Below are 18,237 nucleotides of genomic sequence, written 5' to 3'. Positions count from 1 at the left end.
GCGTGGTTCCTGAGAACCAATGACAGTTCCACAATTCAACCGGTCGAGCTACCGATTTTGGGTCAGTTTGATGCAAAATCGGTTTTTAAAATAAATCGAACCGGCGGCCGACCGACCGGTCATGGTTCTGAATTGGTCTGATCTGATTTTTAAAACCTTGAGTTTATTAATTGAATTTTAGGCTTTATGAAAGTATAATAAAAAATATATCAAAATGTTATTATTAAAATTAATAGAACCCATTTGAAAATTATCAAATTTATTTTAAGAAAAATATAATACAAAGTAACATCTCTATCATAAATTCATAATATTTTTAATAATCTTTGAATTAGTATAAGTAAATACTTTTCCTCAATTTATCGTGGTGAAATCGGGCTTACGAGATGCATTCCTCTAAACGACGCATTTACGAACTGAAAGTAAACCCCAGCGGCAAGCTTGTGAACAGCAAAATCGCTCGTGGGTGCTTCTTGCCGGCGATTTGCGAGGAGATCACAGGTGCTTCAAAGTATCAAACCGCTCCGACGGGCGCGACGGACGACCACAGCCAGGCCATTTCCCAACCCATCTCACAGCAGAGAAGCGAAGCTTCGAATACAGGGGGTTTGATAGATCTTTCGACGTAGAGAGACAGGGAGGTTGGGAGATAGAGAGATGTATCAATGGAGAAAATTCGAGTTCTTCGAGGATAAATCAGGCGGGAAGAGTTCGATTCCTGCTGAGATCACTGGAAGGATAGACTGCTGCTCGGGCGGGAGGGGGCGAATTGTCATCGGCTGCGACGACGGAACTGTCAGCCTCCTAGACCGCGGATTCAAGCACATCTATGGCTTCCAGGCTCACGCTTCCTCGGTACTCTTTCTCCAGCAGCTGAAGGTATAATTTTTCTGATTGGTTTATTGTGTTATTCGGATTTGGGATTCCTGTCTGAGATTTCTTTGATTTAATCGGTGAACTTGGTTTCCGTGCAGTTTTTTCGCCATCTATGGATCTTTTGGTTATATTTTATGTTTTTGAAACAGTTGCAGTGACGCGAATAACAATTTCAGCTAAAGTGCTCCTAATTATACTGTCCCTTTTGGGCTGTTGTTGTAATATCATCACATTTCTTGTAAATAACTACTTCTTCAAGCTTGATTCCTCAGTATCTCAAAAACATTGAAGGCGCGTGAGTGTTTCCGCAGAGGCGGAAACTTCATGCGTCTCCTTGAAAGACAAAAGGGTTTATCTATTTTGCCATTCCATTGTTTTGCTTATCTTTGGACCAGATTCTGTAAGATTCCAGAATTTGTTTTTGATGATATAAAATAGTACAAAGGCTTTCGCTTGAGTAGATCTAAAATTGAATATATGTAGTGTAATTTTAGTAGCAATAGACCTAGTGAGGGGATTGTGACTTTGGGTGATCAAGTCATTAATAAGAGTACACGTTTTAGATATTTTGGATCTATTGTTCGAGTGATGGTGAAATAGATGGGGATATTATCAGCATAATTCAAGTTTGATGGTTGAAGTGGAGGAACACATCGGGCTTGTTGTGCGATAGAAAAGTCCCCCTCAAACTTAAGGGAAAATTCTATAAGATGGTTGTGAGACCTGCAATTTATGGTGCCGAATGTTAGCCATTAAAAGAGAAGCATAATACTAAGTTAAGTGTTGCAGAGATGAGGATGCTTATGTGGATGAGTGGCTTTACCCTTAGAGATAGGATATGAAATGAGCATATATGTGATAAGGTTTGAGTAACTCCAGTGGAAGATAAGATTAGAGAGAGCCACCTTAGATGGTTTGGTCACATTAAACGGAGGCCTTTCGATGACCTAGTTAGGAAAGTTGAGGTATTAGATTTAACTTATGTTTAGAAAGGTAGAGGTAGACTTAAAAAGACTTGGTTAGAAAATATTAGAAATTATCTTTCTTAATTAGATTTAAATGAGAATTTGACTTTTAACAGGACACAATCGCGAAGAAGGATTCATGTAGCCGACCCACGTAGTGGGATGAAGGCTTGATGTTGTTGTTGTTGTATATAAAATACTACAAATGGGATTCATACTTGGAACTGATAATGTATTATTATGTGCTAGAAAATTTGCTAGTAGAGTGTCTGTTTTATGTCTTAATTTTGACAAAAAATTATCATTTATAGAAAAAGTTGTAAGAGACAAGAATTTTTTTATGTGGAATACCCAAGAAGAGAAAAAAACTATAGGGCAACAATCCACTTTAGAAAAAGAGATACAATAATCATCCCTTCCTCAGTTGAAGAGGTGATTATTTACAATTGAGAACAACTGTTGGAGTTTCCTTGTAGGAATTATAGATATCTGATGTCCACAGGCGGATGACTAAATCCAATAACAACGTTAGATGTTGACAGAAGTCTTAACGATGATGGTTGTGGTTGCTGGTGGTGATAGTCAGTGGTAATAGCTGAAAAATGCAAAGAAAATTCCTAAATTTTCTTGGCTTTTCAATATCCTTTATTTGTAGAGAATGGAACTTTATTTATAAGTCTTTAAGACGAACATTTTGATAAATTTGGCCAAAATTTAAATCACTCATCATACAGTTCATATTGATCCCCTTGATCTTATTTATCAAATATCTGATTGCCTTAATGATGTCAAAATAGAGTGATCTTGAACTTAAATTCATCTTATTAAGCAGCTCGATTTGACTATAAGCATACTATAATTGGATGTTGGTAAATCCATCTATTTATGTTTAGAAACTTTCAAATGTAATTCATTTTCTTGATTTAAGCTTATTTGAAGTCAGATTGGATCATTTGTAACATTAATAGGTTTGTCTTGTTGATATGTTTACTTCAGCTATAAAATTGTTGAAATCAGAGTTCAGATGATCTTGAATTTAATTCTGAAAATTTCCAATTCAAAGTCTGCCTTAAGATTCATGCAAATCATATGAATATTCTAGAGTCATATCATTTAATGCCATATTTATAGTGTCTTTATTGTAAGCTTGTTGTAGTTGCCCTCTGTAGCGGTGTTTTGTTTAGGTGGATCTTGATGAGGTCTCCTCCACGAATCATGATGAGATCTCCTTCACGGAACATCTTCATTTGTCAATGTTGTTTAGCTTCCACCTTGTATTTGGCATTTGATACTGCAAACCACGTGTTCTTCTTGCTGAATATTATTCACCTCTTCTGCTAATTATTGGGCCTTCTCGTCAGTAACTTTGAGTGTCAAAAGGATAAGGTCGGTCACCATGTTCAATACCTTTGTGTAGATGATAGAAAAAGTGACTTGCCAGTTGATCGATTCATTGTAATTGTGCCAATGCTCGATCCTACAATATAGGCTTATCTCTTGCCATGCACTGAATCATGGAAACCAAAGTTCAATTGACAAGTTTGGTTTGATCACCTATTTATGGATGATATATGCTACTAAGTATTACCACAATTTCAAATTTCTTCCAAAACACCCACCAAATGTGGCTGACAAACTTGATGTCATGATCCAAAGTTGTGATTTTGGGTATTCCATGCAATCAAACCACATCTTGGAAGAATATATTGGATATGTTAATTGTTTCAACTGTCCCTCTACATGACATTAAATGTGTCATTTTTGGGAACCAATCTATGAATACGAATGCAAAATCCTTCTTAAGTTGTGACAGGTTTAGCCCCAAAACAGAGTCTATGTTGACATCTTCCCAATATTATTTGGTATTGGTAATAATATGTAAAGGCTAGTGTTTTGAGCTTGACCTTTTGCTGTTGGACAGATGTCACAATGCTGTGCAAAGTGGGCGATATTCCTATGCATCCTTGGACAATAGAAGTGGGTTCCTAGAAAAGTAACAATCTTGCCTCTTTTGGTGTGGGAAGATAAACCGCTAGCATGCAAATCTCAAATAAGAAATTCTTGCAAAGAGCCAGGGGGATAAAATTGATTTTCCTTAGAGAAGAAACCTTGTTGGATTTGGTAGTCTCTTGGATGAAGTTGTTTGATCTAGTTATCTAATATATTTCCAAAATGCTCATTGTCGCATTTAAAACCTTCAAGGCCTTGAAGCCCACAATTTATGTCCATAATTTAAGAAGAGGATTGGCCCTCAGAGGCTCAAGGCATTTGATGTTTATTTTAAGTGTTATGTCGTATGTTTGAAATTGAAGGTAAATTTTTGTAAAAAGATAACCCATTGAGCATGCATCATTGTCAGAGTGTTTTGTGAGTTTAAATACTTTAGAGCTTGGTGATCAATGTGAAGAATGAGCACCTTCTGTATCAAATACTATTCCCAATGTTAAAGGGCTCAAATAACCATATAGAGGTCTTTCTCAAATGATGTTCATTTATGTTGGACTTTGTCGGGCCTTTCACTAAAATATTTAATAATAAACCTTCCTGCGTAAGGATTGTCCCAATGCTAGTTATTCATGCATCAATTTCTACTTCATGCCATTGAAATTAGGAAAAGTAAAGATCGGTGTTGAACGTAACTATTGTTTCAACAAATTAAAGCTTAGTTCCCACACTTCACCCCTATCCAAGTGTTCCCTTTTGGAGAAATAAGCGATAGCTGCGGCTAGGGTGCTTAAATTACTAATAAACCAATGGTAGAAGGTGGGGAGGCCATCGAAACTTTGTACTTCATGGATTTTTGAAGGTGTTGATCAATTTTGAACACACTTTACCTTATCTTTGTTCATTTGAATGCCTATCCTGTTGATATAAAATTGAAGAAACTTGCACTTCATTAAGTTATGGGCAAGGTGTCCAAAAGTTGACTCAGATGTGGACGATGTTCAATTTTGTTTTTGTTGTAAATGAGTATATCATCAAAGTATATCGATGCAAACTCTCCAATGAACAGCCTTAATATTGTTGGGTGCATTTCACAGCTTGGAAGGATCATCTATCATTTGTACAACTTCTCCTTGGTCTTAAAAACCATCTTCCATTTGTTTCTTGACCGAATTCGAATTTGATGGTCCCCACTTTTCTTTGTAAAAGACATTTGAACCATCTAGCTTGTTTAATAGTCTTTTCAGCGTTGAATTGAGAATCAATATTTAATTGTAATTTTGTTGATTGCATGACCATCCACACACATGCACCACAATCCATCCTTCTTTGGCACAGCAATAAAAAGCATGCACTGCAATGTGAGCATTTGACCGCGAAACATTTTTTAGGCTATTGTATTTGTAACTTTAACATACGTCAGAGCACATGCAGGATTGTATTTAGTTTGCAAATGGAATATTCTATTAACAAGCATTTGACCATGCGTAGCATTCTCGGTTATTTGTGTTTGTAACTTTAAAACGTTGATCAAAGCACGTGCAAGCGACATATATTCTTAACAAATTAATTGACATTGCATGCATGTAAATTTAGTATATTCACTTGCATATCGATATTAACTGTTGAATGGGTTGCGTTCATCACTAACTCCTTTATGCAGGTTGACCGGTGAGTTGTCGCTTTCGTACACATTGATTTTGTGTTCGTAGGAGATTATCAAACATATGTTAGGAACTATAGAACCTATGTTAATAGTGTCTTGTGGCCCATAGGTGATTGCTTATGTGATCAAATGTGATATTTCTATCTAGCACCAAAGCTATAAGATCCTTCTCTGTCTATCATTGAAACCTAAGTTACTTGCATTAAATGATCCTATAACTATGGTTTGACAACTTGATTCAATTGCAATCTTCATGTTTCCTTCATCTTGTGCAGACCTATTTATCAATGTCAAGTACAACTTTTCTTCGACATCAACCTTTCTAAGATGACATTGGAAAGTTTTAGAGAAGAATGGAATGGAACAATTGTATTAGCATTCGAACATTCACTATTTAAAATGCTAAATGTGCACCCATTAACCTTCAAATCAACATAAGTATCTTTATGTTGATTGACATATACAATTTTTGAAGTAAGATGCTCATTATCACTCCTCAATATGAAGTTAAAATGTTCACATGCGTTATCAATTTGCTTATATAATTAATATCATTCATGATTTAATAGTGACTCAAATAAATTTGTTATTTCTTGGAGTATGAGATCCTGATTAAAAGCTCATTTTGCATGTATCACATGTCAAGTCAATTTCAAATCAAGTCAGATCATAATTTTTTTATTTCAAATTAATCAAAAATTCATAAAGTTTTATTTTTAATTAATTATGCAAGGGTCCTTTGATTTGTTCCAATATAATCGTGATCCCCTTCTTCATCAGCTCCTTTGCCTGCCACTTGGAGTGCTCGCTGTTGTTGACACAAATTTGATTTATGCTGTACTTCTAAAATCTTGTTTTAAGGTTTTTTTCCTTTTTTTTTTTTTTGAATCATGAATCGAAAGAGTTATATTCATGACTAAATGAATGTGAGATGGGAGACAACCTCATGATTGACATAAATTTTTTCATAGTTATCTTCATGCATTTAGTATATATATATATTTATCTCTATGGGATAGAAAATTTGAAAAATTACAAATGAACATTTGAACCTTGCTTATATATTGCTACCTTTGCTAATATACTTCATTTCAAGTGAATGAGATTGAACATGCTTTTCAAAAAATGTGAATTAAGTCATCAAAAGATACTAAATAAGTATTTGACGGGAAATTAAAGAAGTTATTGTATAGAAAATGAGCATATTCACGTAATAATATAAGCTAGTGAACTTATATTCAGGCCTTTACATTTATATGCTGAGCTTCAAAAGTTACGTTTGAGCTTGTTCAAAGAAGAACATCAAAGTCAAGCATTGAGCTAATTAATGTTAAGCGTAATGTTTTCCTTACTCCCCTAATTTGCATTTAATTGCAATTTATGGTTTTCTTTATTTCTTGAAAGTTCAGCATGAATTTTCATGAGATTGGCATCTCACTCTCTATAGCATTATGAGCGTATTAATGTGATCCTTACCTTTTTTTTTATTGTTCCTTGTCATGATTCAGCAACGAAATTATCTTGTAACTGTTGGCGAGGAGGATCAAACCTCATCCCATCTGTCCTCCATCTGCTTGAAAGTTTTTGACCTAGACAAGATGCAGCCAGAGGGCTCGAGCTCAACTGGTCCTGTATGTGTCCAAATATTAAGAATTTTCACTACTCAGTTTCCTGAAGCAAAGGTATTTTTGGACATAGTGTCTTGATTATTACTATTTTTTAATCTTATTCAAGCACTTCTTGATTGCTGGTAACTTTATTTTCTTCTTTCCACAGATAACATCATTTTTAGTTCTGGAGGAAGCTCCTCCAATATTACTCATCTCAATAGGATTGGAAAATGGGTCAATTTACTGCATCAAAGGTGATCTTACACGTGAGCGAATCTCAAGGTTCAAGCTTCAGGTGGAGGGTCCCGTAGAGACCAGTGATTCTTCAATTACTGGGCTAGGTTTCCGGGTCGAGGGGCAAGCACTTCAACTCTTTGCTATAACTCCTACTTCTGTGAGCTTGTTCAGTTTGAACGATAACCCACCTAGGAGGCAAACTCTAGATCAGATTGGATGTAACAGCAATGCTGTTGCAATGAGTGATCACATGGTATATAAACTATTGATTCCTTCCATGATGATTATAATTCTTTTGTTTGTTTTTCCCTTTTCTTAATCTGGCAAATTAAGCAGGATCTAATTATTGGTCGCCCTGAAGCTGTATATTTCTATGAAGTTGATGGTCGAGGTCCTTGTTGGGCTTTTGATGGTGAGAAGAAATTCCTTGGTTGGTTTCGTGGATATTTACTATGTGTCATTGGAGATCATCAAATAAACAGCAAGAATTCATTCAATATTTATGATCTAAAGAACAAGTTAATTGCACATAGTATGATGGTGGGTGAGGTTTCACATATGATATGTGAATGGGGTTACATAATTCTTATTATGAGTGACAGGAAGGTCTTGTTTATTGGAGAGAAAGACATGGAAAGCAAACTGGATATGCTCTTCAAGAAAAATTTGTATAATGTTGCAATCAATCTTGTTCACAGTCAACATGCTGATGCTGTTGCTACTGCTGAAGTTCTTCGAAAATATGGCGATCATTTATATGGGAAACAGGAATATGATGAGGCTATGTCTCAGTATATTCAGACAATCGGTCATCTTGAACCTTCATATGTCATCCAGAAGTTCTTAGACGCGCAGCGTATTTACAATCTAACAAATTACCTAGAACAGTTACATGAAAGAGGACTTGCTTCCAAGGACCATACAACCCTACTTTTGAACTGCTATACAAAACTTAAAGATGTGGAAAAATTAAACAAATTTATCAAAGGTGACGACAGTGTCAGCGAACAAAGGTTTGATGTGGAAACTGCCATTAGAGTCTGTCGCTCTGCTGGATATCATGAGCATGCAATGTATGTTGCTAAGAAGGCTAAGAGGCATGAATGGTACCTGAAGATTCTACTCGAAGACTTGGGTAGTTATCAAGAAGCTCTGCAATACATTTCATCCTTAGAACCAAATCAAGCTGGAGTCACCTTGAAAGAATATGGTAAAATTCTGATAGAGCACAGACCAGCTGAAACCATTGGAATCTTAATGAAGGTCTGCACAGATTCTGGTGAAACGAAGAGAATAAGTTCTAATGGTGCACGCTTATCCATGCTTCCCTCTCCAATGGACTTTATTAACAGTTTTGTACATAGTCCACAATCACTTATGGATTTTTTGGAGAAGTATGTGAGCCGGGTAAAGGATTCACCTGCTCAAACAGAGATTAACAATACCCTTTTGGAACTGTATCTATCTAATAGTTTATCACTTCCGTCAATTTCACGAGAAAGTGTTGGTGATGATCTGAATTTCAAAGCCAACAATTCATGGGAGGTAGCTAATGGGTCTGCATCAGGGAAAAAGACAAAACCATTTACAGAAAGCAATGATGTTAAAAAAGAAAATGATCGTCAAGAAAGATTTCAGAAAGGGCTATCTTTGCTTAAAAGTGCATGGACATCTGAGATGGAGTACCCAATGTATGATGTTGATCTTGCTATAATACTTTGTGAAATGAATGCATTCAAAGACGGGCTGTTGTTTCTTTATGAGAAAATGAAGTTATACAAAGAAGTATTTGCTTGCTACATGCAGGCTCATGATCATGAAGGGCTGATAGCCTGCTGCAAGAAGCTTGGGGATTCGAGCCAGGGAGGAGATCCATCCCTTTGGGGTGATCTGCTGAAGTACTTTGGTGAGCTTGGTGAAGATTGCTCCAAAGAAGTAAAGGAAGTTTTGACTTATATTGAAAGGGATGATGTTTTGCCTCCAATTGTTGTTGTTCAATTGCTGTCTAAAAATCCTTGTTTGACACTTTCTGTGGTTAAGGACTACATTGCGCGAAGACTTGAACAAGAATCCAAGTTGATTGAAGATGACAGAAAATCAATTGAGAAGTACCAGGTTAGCCTTTTTAAATTTCTAAATCAAATATCAAGTATATAACACCAGTGGTTTGAATCTTGGAAGAAGAAATAGCTGTTGATTTTGAATAAATTCCATTAAAATCTATTCCCCTATATTCATCCTTCTGAAAATAACAAAAATATGTCTGGTTTAACACTGATATTTGTATAAAAATATATTTGTGGAGAGCTTTTGTCTCTCTTATATATCTATAATTATTAACTGCTATGTTGACCCATATGATGATGGTAGATCTCTTAGTTTCTAAAACATCCATCATCTTAACTAAACATATGAATAATCCATGATAAGTGCTGTCTTATGTCATTCAGTTTTAACTTCCAGTCAACTATATTTGTCATGGACATTCTATATACCATGGAAGTTTTAATCCCCTTTAAAGTTTTTGTGGATCTTGTAAATTCTAATGTAAGTGGAGCATTTATGTCGTGTAAATTTTAAACTATTAGTGGGACATGTGATGCAGTGCATCTTAAATAAAATATACCTTAGGACTATTGTATCTATTTTCTAGAACTTTCTAGAATATTTCATTGCTATATTATATAAATTTGTTATAAGAGAGAAAGATATATGAAGAATTTGGGGAATCTGCAGTATTTTTACTATTTGTGCTCTTTTGAGCTGCTTAACAATGATTTCCATTACATTAATTGGTATAAGAGCTTATGCTCATGAAGAATGGCAGACTTCAGAAGTTCACTCGCGATGACGATTGGAAGAGAAGTTCTGACCGTGCATATCAGTTGGCAATCATACTGGTTGTTCGAACCTACTCACCATCGAGAACCATATCGATAAATCAATGCCTACAACCGACAACCATATCGACAACTCAATCCCCATCTATGGCAATCATATTGTAGGATAGTTTCCCGTGACCAGCTTGACCCACTGCCTTGCATGATCCTCCCGTCTGCGACCAAATTCTATCGGCGAACTTCTCCTCGCTCTAAATTGACCTGCATCGTCTGCCTACTCCCGTGCGTGCTCTTGTCCCGTTCATGCGGACACGCACTGACCCAAGTTCCTCTCCTCCCACACGCGACCATCACTACCCTTACGACACGAAGTACACACCCACACCCTTCTTTTCTACCTAGTGTGACACCGTCGTGCTATCCGAGCTCACTGTACACCGGCTTGCTTTCCCACATGCATGACCCATCCGCCAGCCCAATGCGTGCCTCATGCAAGGCCTCCAACTCGAATCTAATCCTGCTCCCACCCACGTGCGAGCGTGTCTGCATGTCTACTGCCCGCACTCCCAACTCCAATGTACGTGTGACTCCAAATGCTCAGCCTGACTCATCCACTTGCCGCGATCCCGCCGTCAACCCCTGCTCCCACATGTGAATTCTTCAGATAAAGGGGGATTGTGATGTAATGTATCTTAAATAAAATATACCTTAGGACGATTATATCTATTTTGTACCTATTTTTTAGAACTTTCTAGAACATTATATGACTATATTATATAAATGTGTTGTATGGGAGAGAGATATATAAAGAATTTTTGGAATTTATAGTATTGTTATTGTTTGTGCTCTTTTGAGCTGCTTCACAATGATTTCCACTACATCAACATGTATGCAACTTCTATTTATCATTTAAGATTTTAATTGTACTGTAGTATATAGTTGATTCTTGTCTTAATTGTTAGGGGAATGTTAAGTACCATTTTTAGTTTACCCCCTCATCCTTTTTTTAGCTAAAATGACATAAATCCACCCTAGGTGACACCGTGCTACTGATAAACTTTAGTGGGATTAAAAGTTTTATCATGAAGCCCCCAACATTTTTTTGTGGGCATTGTTCAAGGCAATAATAATATATGGGAATTCAAGCGTATTCCACCTATGTTATTATTTTCTACTAAATATAAATTTAAAAAATATTTGAGTAATTGAAAAATCATTTTCTTTAGATGCCTAGCAATCTACAATTTCAATTTTTTTTTTCTTAGATGTATTATTTTATCATGACCCGTATATTCTCTTTCCAGTTCTCTTAGAATTGTTATAAATTACGTCCATGCAAGCATGCACACAACAATGAGATCGAAAATGCCATGTTGTTATAAATTACGTCCATGCAATCATGACCCGTATAGATACTCATATCTTTGCTTGGCCTTTGAGCCAGTAAACTATTATTTTGAACTATGGATATCCGTATGAATGACACCATCATTAACATTATCCCTATTATTTGGGGTTGGCTTTAGGAATATTTATATCCATATAGGATGGGCAAGTGATTTTTTTGTTGAAATTCTGGGGGATTGAAAGCTTGATATGGTTAATGCTATCCAACATATTAGATATTATAGCTCCATCCCATGTAAAGTAAAATGGTGTTTTATCAGTGGATATGTTAATTGTTAGAGGATTTAGGACAACAACATTAAAAGTTATTAGCCATTGAGAGTTGAATTTAATGAAACATTTCAAAAACTTTTGTTTAGTACAATAATAAGAGATTTATGAAAACTAGCTTAGTATGCTAAAACATAAAAAGTTCTTCATGAAAATATGACAGTTTTAATATACTAGAGGTAGCTATAAATGAATCTCTCTCTCTCTCTCTCTCACACACACACACACACACACAACACACCTAATTTTGTAAGTCTGTTTTTCCTTATATATGCTTGCACAGAAAAACATGTTAGTGTATGATCCTATTAGGATGATAATACTTTGCCTTCCCAAGTTTGTCCGTCTTATCCAATTGCACTATACTAGAAAGAATCATATCCAATTGAACACTTTAGCCAAGAGGAAAATAAAGTAGTCAAAGAAAATATTATTAAAACTTTTTCTTTAACATGCCTTGAATAACCATATTTATATTCTCATGCCTTTTTGATCATATTGCTTAATTTTTTTTCCAACTCTAATATTGAATTTGGTCAATTATAGACCAGGTTCATAAAAAAATTATATTTTAAGTACAAATTTTGGTTAAAAAACATCATATATAAATTTAAATTGTGAACTTAAATCATATTATTCATATAATACATCCTCAATAAAATATTCATGAATTGTAATTTCTTCAATAAAATCATATTCAATCATACATGCCTGTTTGATTAGGTGCATTTTCAGTTGAATTTGGTTGTGATGCTATCAAGTTTTTCTTTGGAATTGAAATATGTTCAACAATCCCATTAGAACACTCATAATTTGCATCAGTACACAAAAATCAATATTCAGCCTCAAATAACTTTTTTTTTTTAATTATAGCTTAGTTAATTTTAAACTCTTATCTAAATTATTTAATGATGAGTAATACATGAAAATGCTGGAGTATCTCCAATGGCAGATAATATTAGAGTCATCTTAGATGATTTGGTCACATGAAACGTCGACCATCCAATGATCCCATTAGGAGAGTAGATGTATTAGATCCAACTTATGTTAAGAATGATAGAAGTATACTTAAAAAGACTTGGTTAGAAAATATTAAAAATGACTTTTTTATTATATTTCAATGAGAATTTGATTCTAAATAGGACACTAGAGAAAACTGATTCATGTAACCGACCCCACGTAGTGAGATAAAGGCTTGTTATCATCATCTAAACTCTTTAATGAAGAAAATATTAGTAACAAAATGTTTATAGATAAATCATATGTAGCTTCTAGACATTTAGATATTGCATATTATTCATATATGTTAGAATCTTGTTGTTTACAATTTTGAAATGGTTTATGCAATCTATCCATATATTTATCAATTTGTAGATATTTCTCCTTGAGTTCATCTTTCATGCCAGCCCATATTAATTTTATTTTGGAACACTTTTGTCAAAATAATTAGACATGTCTGCCAATTTTTTTTCTATTATCTTAATTTTCGTAGAGGCAAATAACTAATGATATTAAAAAAAAACTCTTCCAAATTCTGAGTCCATGCTGAAAATTTTCCATGTTCATATCCCAATTGAATGAAGGAATTTAATTTTGATCTTCAAGATGTTAATTGTTATTTATTGAACTATATTTTATCCTATTTTGTTTAAATTATATCACTTATTAAATTTTTTCATTGTTCAAATTAATGTCTTACATTTAACCAACATGATGTTAAAATTATAAGCTCATATACAAAACTTGATACAGGATGACTAAGGGTTAAGTTTTCTAATGCAACTAGTATTATGTATAATATGATTTCATGTATAGAAAAACTCAACATTTATAGATCACATACTCCCAATTAGTCAATGACTTATTTTATTTAAATGTAAACAAGCATTATAGACTTTAAAATTAGCTTATAATGAAATGATTTAAATAATACGAGAATTTCAACAAGAAATCTGAAACATTTAAAATCAACAAGCAAATTAAATTAAAATTTGAAAAGTTAGATTTCCTACATGTCACTTCTTTATCAAAAGCAAAATCGTTAACACAAAAATTCTAATAATTAATGTAGTTCAAGTAGAAAAAGGAACTAAAATAACAAGGTAAGAAACAATAAGCTTCACACTGGCATATGGATGTGAATTCCTCCAGAATCCAACAGTTGTACTTGTACTTATTTCACATCCAATGAATTACATGTTCAATTTGCATTCGAAGGATTAAAACTGAAAAATAAATTTTATGAATTATTACGAATTTTCAACCACATGAACTCAGCAAAAAACACATCTGCGAGACCAATAAGCCAGTTAAAGCCCAAAATAAGTATCAGCGAAATCCTAAACAGAAAAGCCATAAACATCCTGTTGTAGCCTAAAAGCAGACTTTAGAAACTCCGAAACAACAATGCCCAAAACTTCCATGCACAGCCTAGCTGCTGCATGAGTTGCTAGTCACATTTGAAGCTTGAATGCAAAACAGTTGTAGCGTACTTAAGCTAAAGCCTAATTACGCTTTAAGCTTCAAGAACCTATCAAGCTTAACTGATGAGGTCATCGACAGACATTTTAGGCAGGTTTATCGGCGAAGGAATCGTAGATCGACGGCTACGATCGGGAGTTTATATTTTTGATGTTGTCATGATTTTTTTATGTTATTTTATTTTATGTATCTTTTATTTCATGCCTAGGATCCAAATTCAAATTCAAATTTCCCTCCCCCTCTCATTTGAAACTTCCCTAATTAATTAAAATCTGAAATTAAAGCTCATATTGTATTTAAAACCTTGGGGCCCACTAATTAATCAAATCCCTCCTCTTTCTTCCTTGGCTTGGCCGGCCCCAACACCTAGCCGTTTCTCTCTACTTGCCACCTAAGCACCCCATAATCACCCTCTTAATTTTCCCTCCTTAACCGCCCCTCTCTCCCACCTAATTAAGGGAAATTTTAAGAGCAAATAACGGCTCCTTCCCCCACCCAAAATATGAAATTTAATTTCAGATTTTCCCTCCAATCCTCTCCATAGCTCACGGCCCAAATCCCTTCTCTTGTCTCCTTCGATCCCTTCTTCAATGTCGAATGGCGGATCTGGAGCTTGAATGGGGATTAGTATTCCACACCGACGGGAGCATTGATATCCTACGTTCTCCTTGCTTTGACGTAGGATTTGAAGACGACGCCACAATCGAAGAGTACTTGGAGCGAGTCGTCCCGATTCTAGCAAGTATCTTCGACCGACAGTTTCGTGGTTACACTTGGACGATCATCGGACGCCGTCCGTCACCACCTTCCCCGGCGAATACCTCTCCGGTAACAAAGTCTTTCGTCGCCTTTTCCGTAGTGGTGCTCCTCATCCTCGCATGGTTCTTTCTTCTCCGCTAAAGCCCAAGAGTGAACGAGAGAGAGAGAGGGTACTCAAGGTGAAATTCTTCATTATTAATTGTGGGATTTTTGTTATGAGCAATTAAGTAGATCTTTTATTTTGGGAGTGTTATGAATTGTTTGGTTATCTCAAAGCAAATCTTCGCCTAAGCAAGTTAATTACCTAGAATGATTTAATCCTTTATTTTATTGCTAATAAAATTTGTTTTGACAACGCTTTGAATAACTTTCATGATAATTTTTCAAATACAATTCCTACAATGATTCACATCATTAACTAACTCGGATAAGCTGCCTTTTTTTTTTTTTAACAAAAAAACTAGTCAAAGGCAACTCACTAGAAGGATTAATTATTCTATGTGGATGCCGAACGCCGTCTGTAGACAAACCAGATGCATCATGTCACCCAGTGCTCAGTACTGCAGCTCGGTATTGCTTGGTGCCACTCAGTGCCGCGGCTCGATATTTCTGATGTGACGCATTCTAGTTGGTCTCTAGACGACGTTCTGCACCCGATCTCCACAGAATAATTTCTCCAGTAGAAGAGCGCTTCACTACTCCTTTAGGGGATCCCTAACAAGCAGCGTCTGTATAAAGCCCATATCGTGCACCGATCAAAGGTTGCTAGACCAAACAGAGACTAAACAACATCAACTATGCTGCCAGTCCACAGCAAAGCAGTAGATAGGAGAAGCAAGCCAACAAACCAGAGTTAGAGAAGACAACACGTTCTCACTTGGGATTATCATAGACATGTCTGAACCATTTATACTTCCAATGACTATAAACTAGCAGATTTCCATCAACAAAAGCAAACCCCATTTGGCATTGCCTCAAACATAAAAAAGATACATCGTTATGCTTCAAATTTGTACTGATTTATTAAGGCTTCGTCTGGGACGGCTTTTTTATTACTTTCTAAAACGGAGTTTTAATACAAAAATAAAAAAATTTGTACTAAAACTCCATTTTAGAAAGCAGTAAAAAAGCCGTCCCAAACAAAGCCTAAATATTATACTTTGCAACATTAAAAAATTTTAAAGTTGCTACATAATATGCTGTAAATGTGTTTTACAGAGATTCCAATTTGATCATGTCAACTGTAATAATCAATATGATGCAGAGTATGATTCTGATTTGACTTGTGTCTATATTCATTATGTTGTAAGAACAATGAAGCTGCTAGTTATGTTATTAATTCGTTTCGATTGTCCTATAGGCTATATGTAGCAAGGAAAGAAATAATAACCACCACTCCTTTCTTACACACAGTAAACTTCAACCAGGGCTCAAAATATTAATATTACATGTCTATCACTCATAGAACAAATTTGGGTGCATGGAATGAAATATTAAAGTTTATAGAATGGTATGAATGGTAGAAATGAATTATAAGAGTGATATATTTGATATTAAAGTTGTGTATGGGTGGTAGACATGTAATATTAATATTTTAGGTATTAGATATGTAAATAGCACGAAATAAAGTGGTTGTATGTAAATTTTCCTTAATTGATTCAATTTTACAATCCTGACCTGCAGGAAGGAACCACTTCAATGAGAAAGGAAATACAAGAGCTCAGAACGAATGCAAAGATCTTCCAGCTAAGTAAATGTACTGCTTGCACCTTTACTCTTGATCTTCCCGCAGTTCATTTTATGTGTATGCATTCCTTCCATCTGCGTTGCCTTGGTGATAATGAGAAAGAATGCCCTGAGTGCGCACCTGAGTACAGAGCAGTATTAGAGACTAAAAGAAACTTAGAACAAAATGCCAAGGACCAGGACCGTTTCTTCCAGCAAGTCAAGAGCTCCAAAGATGGTTTTTCTGTGATTGCTGACTATTTCAGTAAGGGCATTTTGAGCAAGACAACTAATGACACTGATAACACCTGAAGCTCATTGAATCTTCATGGCATCTTCAGAGGAATAAAATGAGCATTGTTAAGCTTCAGATCTTAGTGGAAACCCACGCAGTTATTGGAACCAGCCAGGCCAAGGAGAATAAGTTGTTGATGGTTGGGACGCTTTAGTGGTGGTATTTTGTGCAGGTGACTTCAAGCCTGAAATTTGTGTGAAGGTTGAAGATGAAACAGATTTTTGATAAATCATTTTAAGTTTTCTTAACACAGTTTTGGGAGTTTGATGTACAGCGTGACTAATGATGGTGATAATTAATCAATCATTTCAGACAGAAATATTTGTTATTTTTACCTTATTTTTAATGTGAAGATACACTTGAATTGACCTTGTTCACAAAGCAAAGTATGATGTATTTTGCTTCATGTGGAGATTTAGGTTTCGTTTGTGTCAACTTTCTTAATGCATTTAAAAGTAACTTTTTAGTACAAAGAAAGTCATCTCAAACGAAGCCTTAGATTTAGGCTTCATTTGGGACGATTTTCTTACTGCCTTTTAAAATAATTTTAAAAAAAATAAATAAATACATTGCTTTGTACTTGTTGAAAGATGAGTGAGAACTCAATCACTTATTATTATGATTATGTGTTGATGATGTCTCTTCTCTTCTATACTCTACTACAAAATCTCTTCATTTTCTCTCTTCATTTTCTTTCATTCTTATCATCATTGTCATTATTTTTTTTAATGAGATTTTTATAAGTGAAGATTATATAATTTATATAATGAAGAGTTCATCTACTAATTTTAACAATCAACTAACATTGAAGATATTTGTGATAGCCTCCATTGTCCACTTTTTATTAGCCTTCATTTAAAATTTTATGATAGCCTCCATTGTCCACTATTTTTAATAATTAAGAAAAGATCTTATTTAAAATAGCTAATAAAATTTAGAATCCACATTTAACAATTAATACTAAATCCTATCAAACACTCACTAAGATGCTATCAAATCCTACATGAAATCAATCTTTTATTTCCATGACTTAATAAATCATAGTTAAAATTCAGGCTTCATCAAATCCTAGTAGAATTGTGATTCAAGAGATTTGCTTAATTAGCATAATATACTAAAGCTTAGTTTGGGATAGTTTTCTTATTGCTTTCTAAAGCAATTT

The 18,237-nt window shown here is 34.8% G+C and overlaps 1 protein-coding gene across 2 annotated transcripts; it reads left to right on the top strand.

Annotated features, from left to right (window-relative positions):
* Window positions 1-373: 373 nt before the first annotated feature.
* Window positions 374-17,456, top strand: LOC110108176 (vacuolar protein-sorting-associated protein 11 homolog). 2 transcript variants are annotated; one of them, XM_020838697.2, is made up of 5 exons: window positions 374-879; window positions 6,960-7,133; window positions 7,228-7,551; window positions 7,635-9,413; window positions 16,739-17,456. In XM_020838697.2, exons 1-5 carry the CDS (start codon window positions 658-660, stop codon window positions 17,090-17,092), a joined length of 2,853 nt encoding a protein of 950 aa, XP_020694356.1. In that variant the 5' UTR covers window positions 374-657; the 3' UTR covers window positions 17,093-17,456. The 2 variants fall into 2 exon arrangements, with proteins under 2 accessions (XP_020694356.1, XP_028556530.1); XM_028700697.1 differs by lacking the exon at window positions 16,739-17,456 and adding an exon at window positions 15,560-16,123.
* Window positions 17,457-18,237: the final 781 nt, after the last annotated feature.

This window comes from Dendrobium catenatum, unplaced genomic scaffold, assembly GCF_001605985.2.
Source record: "Dendrobium catenatum unplaced genomic scaffold, ASM160598v2 fragScaff_scaffold_1574, whole genome shotgun sequence".
Taxonomy (NCBI): domain Eukaryota; kingdom Viridiplantae; phylum Streptophyta; class Magnoliopsida; order Asparagales; family Orchidaceae; genus Dendrobium; species Dendrobium catenatum.
This window is presented reverse-complemented; position numbering and strand designations above follow the sequence as displayed.

What these genes read in the sequence shown, in the direction of transcription:
- LOC110108176 (XM_020838697.2), top strand. Translation starts at nt 658, where the DNA reads ATGTATCAATGGAGAAAATTCGAGTTCTTCGAGGATAAATCAGGCGGG. An exon ending in CTCAGTTTCCTGAAGCAAAG is followed by an intron (nt 7,134 to 7,227) that starts GTATTTTTGGAC and finishes TTCTTTCCACAG; the next exon opens with ATAACATCATTTTTAGTTCT. An exon ending in AATCAATTGAGAAGTACCAG is followed by an intron (nt 9,414 to 16,738) that starts GTTAGCCTTTTT and finishes CCTGACCTGCAG; the next exon opens with GAAGGAACCACTTCAATGAG.